This window comes from Staurois parvus, unplaced genomic scaffold (genome assembly GCF_062004578.1).
Source record: "Staurois parvus isolate SC_StPar_1 unplaced genomic scaffold, SC_StPar_1.0 ptg000886l, whole genome shotgun sequence".
Taxonomy (NCBI): Eukaryota; Metazoa; Chordata; class Amphibia; order Anura; family Ranidae; genus Staurois; species Staurois parvus.
The window spans coordinates 2708683-2731975 of NW_028318682.1; the positions used below are offsets into that span (position 1 = coordinate 2708683).

At 41.4% G+C, this 23293-nt stretch overlaps 1 protein-coding gene and 1 long non-coding RNA gene across 5 annotated transcripts in view; one reads left to right on the forward strand and one right to left on the reverse strand.

Annotated features, from left to right (window-relative positions):
- ATAD2B (ATPase family AAA domain containing 2B) overlaps nt 1-23293 on the reverse strand; it is a 193373-nt gene that overhangs the window by 112308 nt on the left and 57772 nt on the right. For all 4 annotated transcript variants that reach the window (XM_089656093.1, XM_089656092.1, XM_089656091.1 and 1 more), the window contains 2 exons: nt 21710-21821; nt 11546-11661 (listed from right to left, as the gene is read on the reverse strand). In XM_089656093.1, coding sequence (XP_089512219.1) covers nt 11546-11661; nt 21710-21821 — 228 coding nt within the window. The remainder of the gene's footprint in view (nt 1-11545; nt 11662-21709; nt 21822-23293) is intronic.
- Nucleotides 2622-23039, forward strand: LOC149442429 (uncharacterized). The gene is made up of 2 exons (XR_016307192.1): nt 2622-2990; nt 22431-23039. It is a non-coding gene; the product is annotated as an uncharacterized LOC149442429 (long non-coding RNA).

The window sequence follows — 23293 nt, forward strand, 5'->3', positions numbered from 1 at the left end:
GCACACAAAATGGCTTGCCTTTCATTTCTATTTTAAGCGGAATAGGTTGTTTTACAAGGTGTAAGTTTACATCTACTTAAAGATATCTTTTTATTTTTTTCTAGTAACAAAACAGTAGGAACGGCAGTTTTGTGGCTGCTAAAAAATTGCTTGTGTGACATGGCCCTAACAACATACAAAGAGAAAAAGTACATGTAAGATTCTTAGTTCTGCACGGGCTAAGAGAACTGGCACATTTCAAAACCCTCCTATGCCACAATTGGTAGTTTTTAGATGATATTAGCGGCACACAGCTGTGGCACTGTGTGATAATGAAGTATTGATCAATGCTACCACACAGCTCTCTATAGGGCTGCATTGCTTTCAGGTTTAGCTTTCATAGCCTGCTATGAGCAGCCAATCAGCAGCAGTTAGCATCAAACTCATGTGTATGCAACTGTAATCTGGGCAGTATGCCAATTCTGCATTGATATGGCATGCTGGGTCAAGTAGTTCTCCCAACAGGCAAATACCGACAAAAATACATCTCTTCTACAGATGACACACAAATAAAAATAATCTTAATATTTGTCTTACATGAATAAAAATATTTCCTCGGTATTTGCTAGAGTTGCTAAGGGAAGGCCCTCGACTTTAACAGTGAATAGTCTTTCATACATATTTTATGACTTATTTCAAAGTAGGCACTTTGAAATTCTAAAAAGCAGCCAAAGTTGAGAAGCTCAGAAATGTATCACTGATCTGTGACATAAAAAAAAAAGAAAAAAAAAAAAGAAAAAAGAAAAACACAAACTTTCGTTCCACCAAGTAACACACAGCACTACACAAAACATGGTAAACAGGCTTAGCCGGCAGCTCTGCAAGCACTGCATCTAATGAAATGGCAGAGCTGGAGATAATGCAAGACTCATCCATAGAGCATATCACTAACAGGTCACTGGAGTGGTGGCAGGGTAATCAAAAACTGATTCGCATAGAAAAATGCTTTTTATATCAAGGATGACACTAACCAAGCTTTAAGCACCTCTACCATGAAGCTCTGGGGAAAGGCTCTTTATAGTTTTCAGAAAAAAACATTGCTGATAAGAGCAACAGAACCGGCACAATAGCACAGGTAATTCTGGTAGTAGTAGTTCTTGGTACTGACATTTGTTGGCACAGAGCTGCAAGGATTTGGCATAGCTGCTCTTGATGCAGAACAAGGCAAATATACAGAAGAGCTTATCTGAATCTAATGCTTAGCAGCTTATGGGTTATGTTAGGGTCAGAGACAAGGGGGTTCAGTATAACTTTTAGAGTTGTGGTTAGATTTCAATGGAAAAGATGAAAGTGGGACCCAACCCCCCCCCCCCATGTATTTTTACCTGTATTGCTAGGTGATCATCAAAACACAAACTCACCTGCACAGAAAATCGAGCATTTCCTGCAGCATTCAACTGTTCAGGTGACATAGCCTGGGTCCCACGCTGCCATCTTGGGCCTCTTCAGCTGGCTGCCTCTAAAAAGGGTTCAGACTGCCAGCTGTCGATGATGCACAAGCCCTGCCATCTGACCCTCTGGTATGGGATCTGTGGCGTGTAGAGAGCAGTGCAAATGACCAAAAGCAAAACTGAGATGGAACAGGACAGATCTGGAACTTTACAAAGGAGGCAGAAAAAAGCTAGTAAAATATTTTTATAAAAATAGAATACAGGACCATTAAGAAGTGGGCATGTGTAGAATATTTTAAGATAGTATTTATTACCACTTTAAGTTCTCTTTGAATACTAAAGTGGATCCTGTGCCTATAAAGCAGAGTCTACTTTTTTTTTCTTTTTTTTTTTTACACACACACACACCTGTGCGCCCCCCCCCCCCCCACTTCCAAGAAAACAAATGCAATCTCCGCATCTAAGAACTAATAAGCTACAGTAAATTACATTTTTGGGTGCTTTAGATACATTTTAAGAGCCCTTTCTCAAGATTACAATGCATTAACACTATGTGCTGTTAATGCACCTTAGAAGAGAAAAAAAAAAAGCAACTTTTCTATCTTGCCAATACTATACTACAGGTGCATTTTTTACTTCTGTGCACTGTGGTGCCAATCCAAATAAATGGCAATGCACCACAATGCACATATACCCATGCATTAGGGTAATGCACAAGTATTAATCCAGCATAATCAAAAGACAAAACACAGGTTGGTGTTGATAATGCAGATTTGATTCTTTTATTGCCCGACAACCACCCTGCATACAAAGGTAAGTTTAAGACGATCTGGAGGTCGAAGATCCCCCTGAACGATGTACAAATGCTGTCATCTGGTAAGAGGTGGGTTCTCAAGCAGATCTTTACTGAGAGAAGGCCTTTATAATCAGCCATCTGTTATGCAAGCAGCTAATCCGTGCAATGTGGAGAAATGACTGAGCTGTCACACGTTCCCTCTCCCTGGCTGATCACATTTTGGTGAAACGCAACAGCTGCTGCCAGGAGATTTAACCCCTTTCCCAATGGAGGCATTATGCATGTTTGAATAAACCTCCTATTATAACTGTGTGACACCAGAATAAGCCTGTATTTATACCAGTCTTCATAAATGTTACTAGAGGAACACAGTGCTTTCTGCGAGGTAACAGCACCCTCTACCGACCACACCTAAAACCAGTCCCTCTAAACAGAGCACACAAATGCACACACATCCACAAAAATTCTTCATAAAAGTACCCCTCTCACCAGGTCATTTTTATTCAAGAGGTCATAAGTACACTTACCTTTCCGGACACCTGTGTACTGAAAAGCTAAAGCAAGTATTCTATAGTTCTGGGTGCGTAGGATACCTGCTCCACCACTGGCTGTGACTATTCCTGCTGGCTCATACGTCACTACAAGACATACGAACTGGAGGAAGGAACCACAGCAACAATCAGCAGAGGAAGTATTCAACTCATCGGACAGTCGATACGTGAATTGGCTGGGGAACTGCAGTGGCTTTTCAAAACACAGTAAAGGTAAGTCTATAAAGGCTTTGTTTACTGATGACCACTTGGCTGAGAGTGACTGCTAAAAGGACAGGGTCACTAAAGAAATGGCTAAACATCAAAAGGCACAACAAAGTTTTAAAAATGTTATTGCCCTTACAAAGAACACCTTGTCTCCTCCGTGTGTGTTTTTAACAGGGCAGGGATCTGACATCACACACTGCACAACTCAAAGAGGAGAGCTGAGTGTACACTGAGTCTTGAGTGGAAGAAATAGACACCGCCAAGTCTACAGTGTCATAGGAAAACATGCACAGCTGAGGCTGTATATTGCTGGAGCTCTACTTCCCATCTCCCTTGATCCCTTGGAGTTTTCATGGCCTGTCAAATGATTTATGCAAATAGCACAGGAACCATACTTCAGACAGAGAACAAACTCGGGACTTTGGATTGAGACAAGTCCGCACTATAGAAGGATATGCTTTTGAGCATTTTTCATGTCAGAGATTAACAACCACTTTACCAAATTACGTAAAACCGAACAATTTACTGCCTATGTGGCTGATATCAGTTGCTGAGAATAACTGCACTGAGCCACCAAGTGTTTCCTCTAGTGCAGGGGTCTCCAAACTATGACCCTCCAGCTGTTGAAGTACTACAAATCCCATCATGCCTCTGCCTCTAGGAGTCTTGCCTGTGGCTGTCAGATTCAAGCAAGACCTCATGGGACTTGCAGTTCCCCGACACCTGGAGGACCATAGTTTGGAGACCCCTGCTCTAGTGGCTACACTACAAACCTGGGAAAAGCAAGTTTGAAAAAAATATGATTGCATGAAAAATCCCTTTTTGAAGAATTACTGCTACATTAAACACAAATGCAGTAACATTTCAATAAGTCTGTCAATAGCAGGATTGTTTTCATGACAGGTGTCCATTTAACAAAGCGTGGTTACAATCTTTGTTATGTGGTTTGGGACCCAACTGAAAAGCTTCCAAAACCTTATAGTGCAGCACCTCTCGAGACTGAAGATTCTCTATGGTAATAGATATGTACAGTAGAGAGCGCATCTGGAGTGTAGCAGTATAACAACTAATTTAATCACACGTCAATTAGCAACTTCGTGAGATCAGGCATATACATACAGAAACGTAATTTGGGGTCAGCTTCTGAGATGGACCTGTGCAGAATAGGGTGAGGTTTCTTGGAAGGGATTGCAACACATGTAACTGTAATGCAAACGAGACACCATCAGGAGAAGCACACCAAGTGTAGCAATAGGTGAATGAATTGCAAGCTATGTAAATAGCAACTCATAAAAGGTAAGGGGATAAGAGCCTTATAATATGCAGGTTTTTGGCCTCACGTGGGTCTGCTCATACATTATCAACATGTAGGAGAGCCGAGTGGGGTTCGGCTGTCACTGCAACCTATGGATGTGGATGGGAGCCCTGGAAGACCTCAAGATAATCAATGGTGGAGAGCACACAGCTCAGGAAGTGATGTCACATGTGTGGGCATGGCTACGTATTTCAAGGTGGGGCTGTCTCTTTTCCAAATCAACAGGGAAGCCCCGCAAATAAATGAGTTTTTATACTGCTACACTCAGATGTGCCCTCTGCTGCCGTTATCTGCAACCACAAGAAACTATTTATTAATGCTGCGCCTTCCTTCTCCTCTATTCAAATGCCCAAGTATTACAAGTGTAGAAAAGGGGAATTCCCCCATCGGATGCACAGGCTAAGTAAAAGCTTGACAAAATGATATACCCAACTAGGTAACCCCCACGCCCCTAAAAAAAAAATAAAAAAATGTTATTGTAAAGCTTTATAGAAAGCTTGTGTTTAGAAGAGAATAAGTTAAAGCTCTTATTGCTGACCACCTCCTGAAAATGGTAGGTGCCAGGCTGTAGTGATGGTCCTACAGCTTGTACAGTTTCTGAATCACCAACCCAGGTAACTGTGCAGATGAGAATTCAGACTTCTAAATCTTATCACATGAAGGTTTTGGCTACTCAAGAAATATACTAAAGCCAGAGATAGATAACTGGCATTTTTATACCGTTTTTGTAGGTCTTTCTGTTATTATAGTTGGTACTACAAAACGAATTAGTTAGGTAAATATTAGATATTGCATCTCAAAAGCAGGTGAAGCTCTCTGCTCCTTTTCTGAAGTTTTTAGGTGACTCCTCTCCCACAATACCCATCGCTCTATGGCATTTTAATCAGAGAGAGCACCTGAATGGGAACCCTATGTATGAATTACCCCCTGTAGATAAGGTTTTAATTTTAAAATGCAAAAATATAGTATCTACCCAAAGCAATTTGTTTCCCTTTAAGAAAAAAAAACAAATACAAAAATAAACAGGAACAACCAGGCAACCCTAGAACATTCTTGAAGAAGGTTTAAAGACACCCAAAACCTTCAAAGCTAAAAAAAATTAAAAAAAAAGAAAAAAAAAAAAACAACACTTCTATTTGAATCTCTAGAGGTTGTTGAGTAACAGCTATTCATAATAAAATCCAAGATGAGACTAAACCCAGTATCACTGATATATACACAGGTGCGATTTCAGTGCCATTTACCTTATAGTCTATGAGAGTTCAATTGCCCTGAAGTGGTGAAAAACTAATGCAGAAACCATTTTTCATATCGCGCTACTTAAAACTGCACCTATTAAGACAGTGCCATAGAAATATATTGGATGCGACTTCAGGTGCGATTTGTAAATGGCATGTCACACCTGAAGTCGCAGTGGTTTGAACCAGGGCTTAAACAAAGCTGCAGAGAAATTACAAGTCCCAATTACCCTGTAGCTAGCTACTACAAACCATAGTAAAGATATCCTAAATGTTACTCAGAAATAAAGCATAGGAATCACAAACTCCAATTTTGCCTTTTTTGACATTTACAAAACAGGCAAACTTTTAGGTGAAATTCGATTGGCTGATGTGAACAATACTGATCATATGCCTGTCCGTGCATTTACACCTGACTGCTTGTTAGAGGGAACACGTTTTTGCTTTATTTTCCTTTTCAAAAATAATCCCCACTATTTACACAGCATGTATGTGACTGAGTCGCAATGACCCCAGTAAATGCCAGCACTGGACTGCTACTTAAACAGCTTTCACATAATTAGGTTTAATCCATAGCAATCTAAAGAGAAATAGTGATGTGAATAGGGCCTTAATCACTCGAGGACTAGCAGTTGCAACCCTTATGGCCCCCGCCAATTACTACAGAACAGCTATGTTCCTACAGATTTTTTTTCTTTCAAGGTATATTGGAATACAACATGACAAATTAACATCAAGAAAATACAAGTTTTAGCAATGACTATATTACATTTATAGCAATAAGATGAATAAAATTTGTTTTTACATATGATAATGGAATGTATGTACGTTCCTTCTGGAGCAATTTTATTCATTTTACACAAAATCAGTATCTATCATAATAAAACTACTTAAAATCCCCAAAACATTATAGATTTTTCTGGGCCTGGTAAAATAAGATTGTAATTGTAATTTATTTTGCACAATATCTGCGCAACTGTTCATCAAATTTACAAATTTTCAGTACAAAAATACACTAAAATTAATGTTGGTGTACAAACAATTTATTGCCCATTTTTCGTACAAAAAAAAAGAGGCAGCATTAAGTAAATAGACAGTAAATATGCCAAGCTTCAAAACTGCATGCATGCAAAATGATATGGTAGTCAAAATGATCAATAGGTAATACTTGAAAGTGGTTATAAAGGCAATACATTTTTACCTAATGCATTACCTGCATTAAGGTAAACAATGTCTCAGCATCTGTATCATCCCCTCATCACCCTAAATACTTACCCAAGTCCTATTTCAATCCAGCGTTGTGTCGGTCTGTAACGGCACTCTTCCCTCTCTCTTTACTCGCAGGACATAGCGGCAGCAGCTTGCTGCTTGGTTCAGTCAATCAAATCCTGTGATGTCAATGTGGGGAGGCGGGGCTGAGCCATGAGGTATGCATCTATGGATGCACATATCCCGGCTTGGAAACAAGCCCACAGGTTTGCCATCATAAGAAGCGGCTTCCTATGGGGGACGCACAGATAAGAGAAGCCAAGAGCGCTGGCGAGGGACCCAAAAGAGGATGTTTGCGGCTGCCCTGTGCAACATCACTGCACACAGCAGGTAAGTATAACATGTTTATTATTTTAACCACTTGCCCTCCTAAGGATTTACCCCCGTTTCTGACCAGGCTTCTTTTTGCTATACAGCGCTCCACTATTTCAACTGGTAATTGCGCGGTCATGCAATGCTGTACCCAAACAAAATGTATGTCCTTTTTTTTACACAAATAGAGATTTCTTTCGGTGGTATTTGCTCACCTGTGGGCTTTTTATTTTTTGCGCTATAAACAAAAAGACAATTTTGAAAGAAAAAAAAAATTTTTTTTTACTTTCAGCTATAAAAAATATATAGTAAACTCAAAGTTAGTCATAAATTTAGGCCAAAATGTATTCTGCTACATGTCTTTAGTAAAAAAAAAAATCCCAATAAGTGTATATTGATTGCTTTGTGTGAAAGTTATAGCGTCTACAAACTATGATATAGATATTTTTTGCAATACAGCGCTGCACTAGTTTCACAGTTGCATGGTCATGCAATACTGTACATAAATGAAATTTATGTCCTTTTTCCACACAAATAGACCTTTCAAATAGATTGCTTAGTGTGAAAGTTATAGCATCTACAAACTATGGTATAGATAATGGAATTTACACAGCTTTTACTTTCTGACTGCCCATCACATTTCTTGAGGTGCTAAAATACCAGGACAGTACAAACACCCCCAAATTACCCCTTTTCGGAAAGTAGACACCCCCTAAGCTATATGCTGAGAGACATACTGGGGTTTATTTACTAAAGCTGGAGAGTCCAAAATCAGACTCCCTTCTGCATAGAAACCAATCAGCTTCCAGGTTTCATTGCCAAATCTTCATTGAACAAGCTGAGGTTAGAAGCTGATTGGTTTCTATGCAGAAGGGAGTCTGATTTTGGACTCTCCAGCTTTAGTAAATAAACCCCACTGAGTCCATGGAAGATTTTTTTTTTTTCCCATAAGTCTTTGGAAAATGACAAGCATTTTTTTTTTTTTTTACACAAAGTTGTCACTTAAATGATATATTTGCTCACACAAGCCATGGGTATATGTGGAATTACACCCCAAAATACATTCTGCTACTTCTACTGAGTATGGCGATACCACGTGTGAGACTTTTTGGGAGCCTAGCCACATACAGGAGCCTGGAAGCCAATGACCACTTTGAAAGCCTGAAGGTGCGTAACTTCATTTCACTTCCTCACTACCTATCACAGTTTCGGAGGCCCTGAAATGCCAAAATAAATTGGCCCTTGTATATGAATGTGAGTTAGGGACCTTAGATTGTACGCCCCTTGAGGGTTAGGAACTGATGTGAATGTACAATATATATGTAAAGCACTGCGTAAATTGATGGCGCTATATAAGTACCAGAAATAAATATATAGCCAATTGAAATAAATAGACACCTTTTTGTACCAGTGTCGAACTTTCCAGGAAACTAGGTACGGATTCATCATTTGGTTGTTGAAGTCCACCTCTCCCATGTTAAGGTTATAGGCGTGTACACAGAGGGGTTTCTCAACAACGCCAGATACCGTGTTAATTTCATGTCTGCGTGAATGGAAGACAGGACGAAAACATACAGTTTGTCCTTCCACTTCACTGCAAGCAATTCATCATTCCTCAAGCAGGCTTTCACCCCCTTTCTAAGTTGGTATTTACAAGCTGTAGGGGGAAGCCCTGGTGATTAGGCCGCCCGGTGCCACATGAGCCAATTCCAAGATTGTACAAATGTCTAAATAGTGGCACGCTTGTATAAGTGGTACCCGTAAAGGAACAAACACGACACCAAGTCCCAAACTATCTTGCCACTGCTCCCCATGTAGTCTGGGCAGTCGGGTGGCTCTACTTCGCTGTCTCTTCCCTCAAACCCTAAATTTGTAGCCTGTGGCCCTCTCACAAAGCTTATACAATTTGATTGCATATCTGGCACGTTTGCTGGGGATGTACTGTTAGAATGCAAGGCGGCCAGTAAAGTGAATGAGGGACTCATCCATGCAGAGGATTTGCTGGGGTGTATACACATCTGCAAATTTCTCAGTGAGGCGGTTTATGAGGGGCCGAATTTTGTACAGCCTGTCATATTCAGGATCACCCCAAGGATGAGAGTGTGTAATCACTGAAATACATGAAGCACATTATCGCCTCATATATATGCCTGGTCATGGCAGCAGAGAACACAGGTATATGATGAATCGGGTCTGTGGACCAATATGAGCACAACTCATTCTTTTTTGTAATGCCCATGTTGAGGGTTAGGCCCAAAAAAAAGTTTTAAATTCGGAAACCATAATGGGTTTCCATGCGAATGGTCTGGCAAGGTTTGAATTTGGGTTTGCAGCAATATATTGTTGAGCATATAAATTGATTTGGCCCAAAATCAAATTGTACAAATCTTCTGTGAAAAGCAGCTCCATAAAATCATGGGGAGTTAAAGTTGCTGTTTCCACTTGAATTCCGGGTTGGGCAGTGAATGGGGGGGAGGGGGTACAGGTGCTGCAGAATCTGTGGGCTGCCAATCAGGATTTGCAAGCACGTCCGGAAGGACACTAGGGGCTCTACAGCCCTGTGTGCAAATTCTTGGTGGCTGCGGGACACTACTTGTGCTCGCCACCGTACCAGCTTGTACTGAACTTATGAGACTCGCCACGTCACCAAATGATACTGGTGCTCGCCAGTTCACCAAAAGGTAGTGCAGCACTAGTACTGGCACTCTGCTACATATGAGACAAGTCATGCGATCCTAGCACTTAAGATCAGGCGTTCCCGACCGCATGAAGCTGAACAGGGACCTCTTCTCCATCGTCCAAGCAACCTGCCAGGGAGTCTTCCCCATCGCTCTCACCTGATATGCTCAGAATCCTGAAGGCCTCTTCACTAGTGTACCTTTCGTTGGACATTTTAGACTCTACATATACAGGTACCTAGTGCGACTCACAGGAAAAAAGCACCTGGCTGACAGGGACTGCTTAAACCGCTACAAAAGAAATTTACCGGCAAGTGCTAACAGAGATCAGGCCTGATTCTGTGAACACTGCAGTTTTGTGAGCAATGTATTACAGATGACAGTGATCAGAAATTATACTGACACTGTACTTCTTGTTAGGGGTGTGGGGGGGGGGAGTGTTGGGGCCAAACGCTAGTGCTGGCAGCGAACGGTAAAGATCCTGCTAACACTGCGTTTTTGGGGACACTAATACTAAGTGGGCACTGGTATAGTTTTGTTTGTGATCAACATATTGATCCGTACAAATACTATACTAGTAATGACAGTAATCAGCGACCTATAGCGTGAGTGCAATAGTGTGCGGGCAATCTAAAGCTAGCTGACCCTAGCTGGGAGGGACGCTAACTGACCCTGACGCTATCCAACGTCGCTAATGACACTAATGCAGTGGTCTGTGAAAAATACTTTACAATGACACTGTACTAATAGCACTGGCAGGGTGGCAATCAAATGGTTAAATGTGGCAAACAAGGGGTTAAAATGTCTCTAACGTGTGTGGGTGCAGTGTGCTGCTTTTACTCCTGTGAGATGTCTTTCTTCTCTCTCAGGAACAAAATGGTTCTAAGGAGAGAAGAACCAGCTAGATCTTGTGCCTGTATTTACAAATACCACCCCCCATCCCGGAAGGTTTTACTACCTTCATGACCAGGTAATTTTTTGCTATTTAGCACTGCGCTTATTTTTGTGTGTTCATGAAACACTGTACGCAAATAAAATTTGTCATTCCTTCCCACATAAAACAGAACGTTCTTTTGGTGTTATTTGATCACCAATGGTTAATTTTTTGCTAAAAAAAAAAATAAATCGAATATTTTGAAGGGAAAAAAAAAAAAAAAAAGTTATTTCCTACTTGCTGTTATAAAACATATCCAGAAAATAAAATCTATTTTCTTCATAAATTTAGGCCAAAATGTATTCTGCAAGTCCCAATAAGCATAAATTAATTGGCACGTGTGAACGTTCTAGCATTTACAAATGCTCTCCTAGTTGATCAACGCAGCCAGGTATCGGGAGTCGCAAACTGATGTGTCGCTGTGTGCTGCCAACCCACAGTACATGAAGTGGTTAAAAGATATTGCTTCACTTACTGTCGCAATGACAACAGTTTTATAATGCAGGAAGTGAAAGAATCAGCAATAGAGTCACACACAGCAATAAAGGGTCTAGCCCTTCCCCTAATCTACACTACTTAAAATCATTTTTTTATATTTGGAGTGTTGCAGGTGGAGGATTTTCACTCACTTTCAGTTAGATAAAATTGTCACCAAGATAGGGGGTGGGTAGCTCTCTCAAGCAGCCGCAGATAGCAGTAAAGAGCTGAAAAAAAGTTCTAATCTTTTAACACTCATTCCAAAAAAGGAATATATGTTCTGGCTGGACATACCAAAGTGCTCTTTTCAACTCTGTGAACTCAATAAGTGCACTGACCTGGGTGGTTGGATCTTGAACTTCTCAAAGATCTCTGGATACAACAATGGGAAAACCACCATTTCTTTCAATGCATATATGTGCTGGCTCAGACCTCCGACACTATCAAAGCGAATCTAGAGAGAGAAAAGCAGAAACTGGCATGTTTAAGTAGAAGTACAAAAGTAAAACAAACAATCTTCATCAACAAAATTAATTTCATACTCAGCAATTGAAAGGTTTCAACTCACTTTCCAATAAAGCAATCTGCACAGAGGCCTTCAATAGCAATACAGCCCTTTAACCGCTTAAGGACTGCCCTATAGCAGATATACTGCCACAGGGCGGCACCTGTGCGCAAAAACACGTATACATACACATGATTTTGCATTTACGGGTAGGAGGCACGCATGCGCGTGTCCTACCCGCGCTGCCATTCATGGCTGGGGATGTCAATCACCAGGTCCCGGACGGTAATTACCCGCCGCTGCCAGGTGATTATCGGCAATCACCAACGAGGAGGAAGACTGTTTGTTTACAGTCTTCTTCCCTGTCAGCTAGAGCACACTGCTCGGGATGGCTGTGCACAGCCATGCCAATCAGTGTGCTTACAGTAAAGCACACACCTCCGCCCCCCAGTAAAAAACTCCCAGCAAATAGTTAACCCTTTGATCACCCCTCACATTGACCCCTTCCTGCCCAGTGCCATTAACACAGTGTGAGTGCTTTTTTTTAGCACTGATCACTGTATTGGTGTCACTGGGGATGTCAGTGACACCAAGTTCGTTCCTCCCCAGTGTCAGAATGTCTGCCGCAGTCCAGCTAAAAGTCTCTAATCACCAATAGTATTAAGAAAAAAAAAATCTCAGTATCTATACCGCCATTTGTAAACACTAACTTTTATGCAAACCAAATAATTTATATGTATTGTGATTTTTTTTTTAGCATGTAGCAGAATACATTTTGCCTAAATTTATGACAAAATTTGATTTTTTTTTACATTTTTTTACTGAACATGTTTAATAGCAAAAATATTGTTTTTTTTCTCAAAATTGTCAGTCTTTTTTTGCTTATAGCGCAAACAATAAAAACCTGCATAGGTGATCAAATACCACCGAAAGCTCAATTCGTGGGAACAAAACAGCGTACATTTTATTTGGGTGAAGCGTTGCATGACCACGCAATTTTCAGTTAAAGTAATGCAGTGCCGTAGCGAAAAAAATGGCCTGGTCAGGAAGGGGGGTAAATCCGCAGGAGGGCAAGTGGTTAAAAAGGGGTAGTAAAGTAAAAAATAAAACAAAACAAAAAGAAAAAAAACACACAAAACAACTTTTCTCCTGCAAGTTAATAAACTAATGTTCTAATGCGCATGTATGAATCGCATATTAGAAAATTATGACAGACTTAACTTAAAAACGTAGCCAATGAATGGCTTAAATGGCTGTGATGACATCACTCCCCGGCATGCCCATGGGAGCCACGATCGCAGCACAATGTTCTGAAGGAATGGCCAAGCGTAGTGCACATTCGCCAGTGACTTCACCGGCTGCAGAGGTAGTGAATATCTCCTAATGGTGCATGTTTAAGAGATATGCCATGCACCTACAAAACATTTCACGTTCAAAACATAGCAGGGTACTGAAAAGAGCCGCTGTATCTTGAAGAGTTACCATCATGTAATTTCGTGAGCGTTTTAATTCTATGCTGCTATGTTTTGAATATGAAAGGAAACTAAAGAGCTTTATTGCTGTTGGAAGACCTCTGTACAGATCATGGACTAAGTGAGTTATTGTAGCCCAGAGAATTTGGGTGGGCTACTGGTTCCTGCATGAGGCAGCGGAGGCTGGTGTGTGCTCTCCTCTTCTACAGCTCTGGCCAAGCGTTTTGAGAACGACACAAATATTAATTTTTCACAAAGTCTGCTGCCCCAGTTTTTATGATGGCAATTTGCATATACTCCAGAATGTTATAAAGCGTAATCAGATGAATTGCAAAGTCCCTGTTTGCCATGAAAATGAACCTATTCCCCAAAAAAAAAAAAACCCACTATTTCCACTGCATTTCAGCCCTTCCACAAGAGGACCAGCTGACATGTCAGTAATTCTCTCCTTAACACAGGTGTCAGTGTTGACAAGGACAAGGCTGGAGATCACTCTGTGATGCCGATTAAGAACAACAGACTGGAAGCTTTGATCAGGAGGGTGGTGCTTTTATCATTGTTCTTCCTCTGTTAACCATGGTTACCTGATAGGAAACACTGCAGTCAACATTGCTTTGCACAAAAAAGGATTCACAGGCAAGGATATTGCTGCTACTAAGATTGCACCCAACCATTTATCAGATCATCAAAAACGTCAAGGAGAGAGGTTCAATTGTTGTGAAGAAGGCTTCAGGGTGCCAAAGAAAGTCCAGCAAGCACCAGGACTGTATCCTAAAGTTTATTCAGCTGGGGGATTGTGGCACCACCAGTGCAGAGCTTGCTCAGGAATGGCAGCAGTAAAGCATCCTGAGACCATTCATGTGTGGGGTTGCTTCTCAGCCAACGGAGTGGACTCGCTCACAATTTTGCCTAAGAACACATCTAAAAATAAAGTATGGTATAAAAACATCCTCCGAGAGCAACTTCTCCCAACCATCAAAGAACAGTTTGGTGATGAATAATGCCTTTTTCCAGCATGATGGAGCACTTTACCATAAGGCAAAAGTGGCTTGGGGACCAAAATATTTACATTTTTAGTTCATGGCCAGGAAACTCCCCAGACTTTAACCACTAGCCTACAGGGCACTTATACCCCCTTCCTGCCCAGGCCAATTTCCAGCTTTCAGTGCTGTTGCACTTTGAATGACAATTGCGCGGTCATGCAACACTGTACCCATATGAAATTTTTAATTTTTTGTGACAGATAGAGCTTTATTTTGGTGGTATTTAATAACCTCTGGGTTTTTTATTTTTTCTTAAACCAAAAACCACTGAAAATTTTGGGGAAAAAAAGTTTTTTATTAGATTTTGTTATAAAATTTTGTAAATAAGTGATTTTTCTCTATCACTGATGTGTGCTAATGAGGCTGAACTGATGGGCACTGATCGGCTGCACTGATGGACACTGATAAGGAGGCATTGGTAGGTGGCACTGATGGGCATTGACAGGCAACACCGATGGGCATTGACAGGCAACACCGATGGGCATTGACAGGCAACACCGATGGGCATTGACAGGCAACACCGATGGGCATTGACAGGCAACACCGATGGGCACTGAAAGGCAACACTCATATGGCACTGACTGGCACCGATCGGCGGCACTGACAGGCAACACTGACTGGCTCTGATGGGTGACACTGAAAGGCAGCTCAGATGGGCACTGATATGGCACTGAAATGTGGCACTGATGGGCACTGGCAGGTGGCATGGATGAGCACTGAGAGCTGGCACTGATGGACACTGATAGGTGATCAGTGCTCTGATGATCTGTGTACATGTTCCCTCCGGGGAGTGCCGATTACCGGCTCTCCTCACCTCACGAGCTGTCAGCGTGACAGCTCGTGGGGAGAGAAATGCCAATAACCGGCATTTCCCTGTTTACATGTGATCAGCTGTGATTGGACACAGCTGATCACATGACCGAGCCGACATCTTTGGCTCTTTCCGTGGATCGGTGATCCGCTGTGTCTGAGGGACACAGTGCACTGCCGATCGCCATGCTGTGCGCTCCGGGAGCCGCGCATGCACGGTTAGAATGGGAGGACGTCATGGGACGTCCTCCCAGAACGAAAGAACCACCTTGCGTCTGTCATTGTACTATATGGCGGGTGGGAGGCGGTTAATCCCATTGAGAACTTGTGTGGTCAATCCTTAAGAGGCAGGTGAACAAAAAAAAAAACCACAAACATACTGACAAACTCCAAGCATTGACTATGCAATAATGGGCTGCCATCAGTCAGGATGTGGCACAGAAGTTGATTGACAGCATGCCAGGGCAAATTGCAGAGGACTTGAAAAAGAAGTCAACACTGCAAATATTGACTTTTTGAATAAACTTAAATGTAATGGTCAATAAAAGCCTTTAACATTCATGAAATGATTGTACTTATACTTTAGTATACCATTGTAACATATGACAAAAAGATCTAAAACCACTGAAGCAGCAGACTTCGTGAAAATTAATATTTGTGCCATTTTCAAAACTTTTGGCCATGGCTGTATAGTGCAAAGGCAAGTCACCGCTCTAACAGGATAGAAAGCTGCAATGAGATTATTTATTAAAGGATAAGTTCACCCTTGGGAACATGTTACACTCATTTTTAGGGTGGAACATCTAACAAGTTCCTAGTGCTGCAGCCAATACCCGATCCGCCCCCTCCCTGGACAGAAGTACGGAGAGAAGCTCCTCGTACTAGCTGTCACTTTTTAAAAACAGCGATCCGCCTACATGGCCGTGTCATTCATTCACACAGTTCTGTGAATGAACTACAAGTCCTGACATGCTTAGCGGCTGATAGTTCTCAATGAACTACCACAGCGCTGTGGAGCACCTGGTAGTTTATTGATTGTCAGTATATCTGCTTGCCCATAAGGGCAAGAAAATATACTAACAGGTCTACAGGAGGCCTGCAAGGAACCAACAACCCGCTGATTGCTGGTGCAATGCTTTACAGGCTCCAGCAACAAAAAATAATAAATGCACATTTTTTTTACCTGCGCATTTATTTTTTGTCAAAAGGTGAAGTTATCCTTTAAGTCTAAGGATTTAGATTTAAAGAGTATTCAATTCATTTGAATGGCATGATTTTAGCCAGATGTGATAGAAAATGTATCTATTTTAAAGTAACATTATCCCAGTAAGGGGGTTAAAAATGATGAGTACGTTTTCTGTGGGTTTAGTGCCCGGTCATACAGTTGTGATTTTAGGTGCAATTTGGGAGTTGAAATCGTACCTGAAATCCCATCTAATGTATGTGAATGTCAGTGTCTTAACATTTGCGAATTGCTGCAGCGCAATTTCTAAAGTAGTTCTTGCATTACATTTTCTGCAGTTTTGTTGTGATTTCACATACACAGAATATAATGGAATCGCACTGCAAATTGCAAGAAATTGTGGAAAACCTACACAAGTAGCAATAAAGTTTTCAGAAATCACATGTTCGTAAGTACACCAGTGGTCATTGCTGTTAAAGCGTTTCTCTGGTATTGCGCAGAGGAGCCCTGAACGTCCTCTTCTGATTTCCCCCTCCAGTGATACTAGCTCCTCCTCCTGCTTGCTATATGGGTGAAAATGTGTGGGCTTGATCCCAAGCCGGGCTGTGTGCATCCATAGACAGACACAGCGTGGCTTGGCCCTGCCCCAATCCCTCTTCACAGCATTTAGTTAATAGCAGCAGGAGCCAATGGGATACGGATAGGGGAGGGGACAGGAGATGTAGCTGTGGATCAATTGAGGGCCCAGGTATTTTGGGAGATGTTGAAGCAGATCAAGTTGTGAAACATTTTTTACCTTAATGCAGGGAATGCATTCAGGTAAAAAAACATTTTCGCTTTATAACGACTTTAAAGTATTATTGCAGGCAAAACTACTCTTAAAAATGCTCTCCCTCCCCCCCCCCAGACCCCCCCCCCCCCCTTAACATCTATTCTGACTAACCTGTGTAAGACCCATATACTTACCCATTTTCAAGTTTCGATTCGGTCACATGATCAAGCTCCCCTGTGTCAGCCAGTGATAGCTGCAGGGAAGAGAGGAGAGCGCTAACAAAGCATGGGCCATACAAGCCTATGGGTGATGTCACTGCTCCCAGGCATTGCCAGTCATTGTCGAGCCCTCTCTCCTCTTTCCTGCAGCCGGCACTGGCTGACATAGGGTAGATCACACAACCAGACAAGCCTAAAAATAGGTAAATATACAGATATTTCTTACACAGATTGGTCAGAATAGGTGATAGGAAGGGGTAGGGAGCATTAAGAGTAGCTAGGTTTTGCCTGAAATTCTACTTTAATGCCAATAATAAAGTATCCTAGTGTCTTTTCAAAGGGTAGCAGGCTTATTTGCAATCCCTATCCCTATGATTAGGTCTGAATACGACGAAACATGTCAGGGTGGGACGGTGCAGCGGACTGGAAGTGACGCAAATCCGGAACCGGAAGTGACGTGACGGCGTTCTGTCCGGCAGATCCGGGGGTGGTGAGAACACCAGCGGTATCTGTCTCACTGAAAGACTAATTTTAAAAGGCTTAATTAATTTTTTAATGTTGTAAGTGCAATATTTTGGCCTATTAAAGTTGTTTACCGTGGGTAATACACGATTGGAGCGAATGTTTTCTCTTTCTATGTATGGAGAGGAGTATGTATTATGATCCTGGCTACAATTCTTATCATGAGTGATTGGAGGAATCTCCCGATCTCAACAGTTTTGGAATCCATACAATAAGGTGGAACAAAGGCTATGTTCTGGTGATCCTAGTATCTGGAATTTATATAGAAGGCTAATCAAAGGCTATGTTCTGGTGAGTGCACACCTGAGAGGAGGTACAGGAGAGGCACAGCACGTGGTTTATTAAGTTTATAAATTTTCACTGGGATTACCGGTCACAGAGGATTCACGTTGTGGAAGATTTTTTTTGGACTTTATTTTTTTATTATTTTTATATATTGTTTCACGGGACTAATAATTGATTTTGAGCACTATAATTTATGTCACATATGATTTTTGTCACCTATAATTTGCTGACATTTTTTTGGTTTATATATAGTTTGTATACTAATATGTTTACATTGTGTGAACAAATTAGGAAGGCAATGAATACACACAGAGATTTTTGATAGGTTTTAATGCATTTATATGAAAGCGCAGCTGATAGTCACCGGCATTGAGGGTGATAACAATTGTGATAAGTTTTGACACAGCATTTAAAGTGGCAGCTAATTGGTTATAATAATATTTAAGAATCATCATTTGGAGCGATTAAGTGATTATTTGGATATATATTGGGTCACTATCAATTAAGAAATTATTTGCAATCTCACCTAATTATTTTCCAGTTCAATTCACAGGAGCAAATGCTGCATCATGAAGCGGATGGTCACTTGCCAAAAACCCTCTGTTCAACACCTGCCCTCTACTCCTTTCAAGTCTAGTTTCTTGGCTCAATACCCCAACCCAGCATCTTTCCTAACACATTGAGCACTGCCACACTGCTCTTCATCCTATCCACTGACACAAAGGAGGCCAAATATAGCATTCCTGCTTGCCTCACTCCTTTCCCAACAGTCACTCACACTGCATAGACAAGAAGTCAGACGGTGGCATTTCCAATGCAGGGATCAGTAAATTCTGCAGCATTTCAAATGAAAGAAAACCTACACTGAGAAGCCATGTAGGCTGCCAGATCCTCTTCTGGAAATGCTATCTCTTGGAGTCTCCTGATGTTCAAGCGGCTTCTCTATTTGCCATGTCACTGACATCAAACAAGTATCGAGATTAAGAGTTCTGACATCACACCAACAGTCCTGATCTGGTAGCTTGTTTTAGGTCAGTGACAAAGTACTAAAGTCAGAGACATCAAAGCAACTAGCAATTTCAAGAGGAATTTAAAAATGGCCTCCAGGATATCAGACAAAAATCACTAGGTTTTGGTGGTGCCTAAAAGTGACTGTAAAGCTTCTTTTTTTCTCAGGATAATAAACATGTTATATACTTACCTGCTCTGCGCAATGGTTTTGTAAAGAGCGGCTCCAATTCTCCTCTTCTGGGATTCCCCACCAGCGATCTTGGCTCCTCCTCTTCACAGAATGCCCACCATAGCAAGCCTCTTGCTATGGGGGCACTTGTGCAGGTTCCATCTTTAGCCAGGCTGCTCCCTCCTCACATGATTTGACTGACAGCAACAGAAGCCAATAGCTCCCGTTGTTGCAGTCTCCTTTGAGAACTGAGAGGAAAAGAGCTGCTGCAGATGGGCACAGTACTGGATATAGATCAGGCTCAGGTAAGTGTTTAAAGAGGGAGCTGAAGGCAACTTTTGAAGGTTTTTTTTTTATCTTAACGCACAGAAAGCATTTATAAGTACCTGAAGTTGCCCTAACCTTTTAGATCCTAACAACCATAATACATCTAGAACAGATAAATACAAGCTTTAACCACTTACAGACCACCCAACTTACATATACAGTGGCAGGGCGGCCGCTCTTCCAGGTTCTTGGTGGGAACAGCACAAGCAGATCAGCGTGTCTCAGCTAATGAATAATGGCTGGGACCTGCTGATCAGCTCAGCGAGTCACAGAACAGTGCCCAGTGTTGATAAACAATACTGGGACTGAACACGAAGAAGCGATCTTGCTGGGTTTTTATCCCTGCAAAGCAGGGAAAAAACCAAGATCGTTTAGTAAAAACAGCACACAGTTAACACAAACATTGTTAGGCAACTAATCAATTAGTGTCACTATTGATGTCAATGTCAGTTAGTGTACCCCTCAGCCAGTGTCAGCTATTGTCTTTCTAGCAAACAATATTCACTGCTCAAAAAATTAAATGAACACTTTGAAAACACATCAGATATCAATGGGGAAAATATCATGCTGGATATCTACATTGATATGGATTGGGTAATGTGTTAGGAATTTAAGGATGCCCCATCATTTGATGGAAATGAAAATAATCAACCTACAGAGGACTAAATTCAAAGATACCCCGAAAATCAAAGTGGAAAAATTATGCAGCAGCCTAGTCCAGTTTGCTGAATTTTCATTGCAGCAACTCAAAATTTAGGTCAGGCGAGCGTGGGGGCCATTCAATGGTATCAATTCCTTCATCCTCCAGGAACTGCCTGCATACTCTCGCCATATGAGGCCAGGCATTGTCGTGCACCAGGACCCACTGCAGCAGCGTAGGGCCTGACAATGGGTCCAAGGATTTCATCCCGATACCTAATGGCAGTCAGAGTGCCATTGTCTAGCTTGTAGAGGTCTGTGCGTCCTTCCATGGATATGCCTCCTCAGACCATCACTGACCCACCACCAAAACGGTCATGCTGAACGATGTTAAAGGCAGCATAACGTTTTTCACAGCTTCTCCAAACCCTTTCACATCTGTCACATGTGCTCAGGGTGATCCTGCTCTCATCTGTGAAAAGCACAGGGCGCCAGTGGTGGACCCGCCAATTAGGGTGTTCAATGGCAAATGCCAATCGAGCTCTATGCTGCCAGGCAGTGAGCACAGGGCCCACTAGAGAACATCAGGCCCTCAGAAAGTCTGTTTCTGATTGTTTGGTCAGAGACATTCACACCAGCGGCCTGCTGGAGGTCATTTTGTAGGAACAGATACCAGTCCTGCTGATGGGTTAAGGACCTTCTACGGCCCTGTCCAGCTCTCCTAGAATAACTGCCTGTCTCCTGGAATCTCCTCCATGCTCGTGAGACTGTGCTGGGAGACACAGCAAACCTTCTGGCAATGGCACGTATTGATGTGCCATCCTGGAGGAGTTGGACTACCTGTGCAACCTCTGTAGGGTCCAGGTATCGCCTCATGCTACCAGTAGTGACACTGACCCTAGCCAAATGCAAAACTAGTGTAAAACAGTCAGAAAAGATGAATAGGAGACAAAAATGGCACCTCCACCTGTTAAACCATACATGTTTTGGGGGCCATCTCATTGTTGCGCATCTAGTGCACCTGTTAATTCATTAACACCAAAGCAGCTGAAACTGATTAGCAACCTCCTCTGCTACTTAACTTGCCAGATCAATATCCCAGGGGTTTAAATGACTTGATGCTATACTCTGATTAAAAAGTGTTCCTTTAATTTTATTGAGCAGTGTACATTTACTGGGATTTTCTTTTTTTATGAAAGACCTGTAGTGAAATATATTTTGAGCTAAATTTATGAAGAAATTAGATTTTGTTTACATTTTTTATTGTATAGATTTTATAGCAGATAGTAAAACAATATTTAAAAAAAATGTTTTGGTATTTTTTGGTTCATATAATAAAAAATTAAAAATCCAGTGGTGATCAAATTCCACCAAAAGAAAGCTCTATTTCTGTGAAAAAGTATATAAATTTGAGTATAGCGTTGCATGACTGTGCAATTGTTAAAGTAGCATAGTGCCATATAGTAAAAAAATGGCCTGGTCATGAAGGGGTAAAATCTTGCGGAGTGCAGGTGGTTAGAGACAATGACTTCTGTGCAATACTTACCGATCGATCCAAGTTCATTGGATCTACATCAGCCAGGCTAGCACCAACTTTGACCCGTTCTCGCAAGATACCACTAGCTAGATCTTCAGCTGTAAGATTCATAGGTAGACACCTAACATATAGAACATAAAAGAAAAGGTCTTAATTTACAGAGAAAATTAGAAAAAAAAAAAGTTCAGCATAGAGTGTCACTGTGCTTAGGACAGTTTTACTACTGCTGCTGCTAGCAGCAGCTTTTTGGCCCAAAACACACCTGACACTTGTAAAAGTGTGTACCACATTTACCAGCGTCAAGTGTTTGGGATATTAATTCATTTCACTGACCAGATTAAATTTATTCTGGCCATTGAAATAAACACTCAAGCGCTAAACACACCTAGCATTTAAGCGCGTTCACACGCGTTTAAGCGCATTGAGTGTTATTTCTGCCAAACACCACTGCTCCAGGACGCACTGGCTCTGGGCTTTTTTCTACTGCCACTAAAAGTTTCTAAAAACCATAGTGTGAATAGACACATAGAATAACAGGAAGGGGCATTTGGAAGCAGTAAAAAAAACCTGATGCTCCTAAACGCGGCAGGAAAAACACCCTTGTTGCATGAGGCCTTCTGGTTGAGAAACAGACTCCAAGTGTTAACTGATAAATGGTATCTAAAGCACATTTTTTTTTCCAAGTTTGTTAAAGTGTAACACTCTATTTATCTTGATCTATTGTTTTCAGGACCGAGTGACGAAAAGTCAAAAATCCAAATTCCACTGAAAAAAAAACTATTTAAGAAGTATATTCTCTAATTTTGTAGAGATTTTCTAGTGAAATATCACCAAAAGGACTGAGAAATTAAAAAAAAAACTGACAGAGTGCGCCACTCTATGGTGAGCCGAGCCTGACAGCCCCGAGCCCAGGTTTTCTGTATTCACTTATGTGCCCTGGAGTGGACATGCAAGTGAGAAGATTCAGTGAGGAGCCATTTAAAGTGCACCTGGATAAGGAGCTTACCTAAGAGGATATACCAATGAGGTGATAACAGCTCTTCGTCCCTGTGTGGGTCAACGTGGGGAGGTGAGCAGGCATTGCTGCCGTTTGGAGGATTTATTTTTCACATAAGAGTGGAGAACACGGTTTTTGAAACACAGATTCACATGCATGGACTTTTTTCACTAATGATTTATACATTGTTTATGGCACTAATGAATGTTAATTAGTTCATTCATGTATTGTGGCTTATAGTCACTGGTTTGTTCACTGCTTATCTTAGTCTGTGGAGTTTCAATTTTGAGTCCAGTCAGTTCACTTAATATATATCTAAAAAAAAATTTTTTTTTTTCTCTCTCACTGTGTGTTAGTCCACAATTTATTATTAACACTAATGGTTTTTCACTAATTCAATTTCCCAAGGAGGGAAGTGCTATTAATGTGGATTGTGTGCATTATCACTGAGCACTTTTTTGGCACGGATTTATTTTCATGTCATTTAATTCTATTTAGCGCTTCACTATTTAAGGGTTTAAACTATTGCCTACTCTGTAGGTCCAACAGGAACATGTGAAAGGAGGAATGGAGTGGAAAAGAAGTGTTAGATCCCT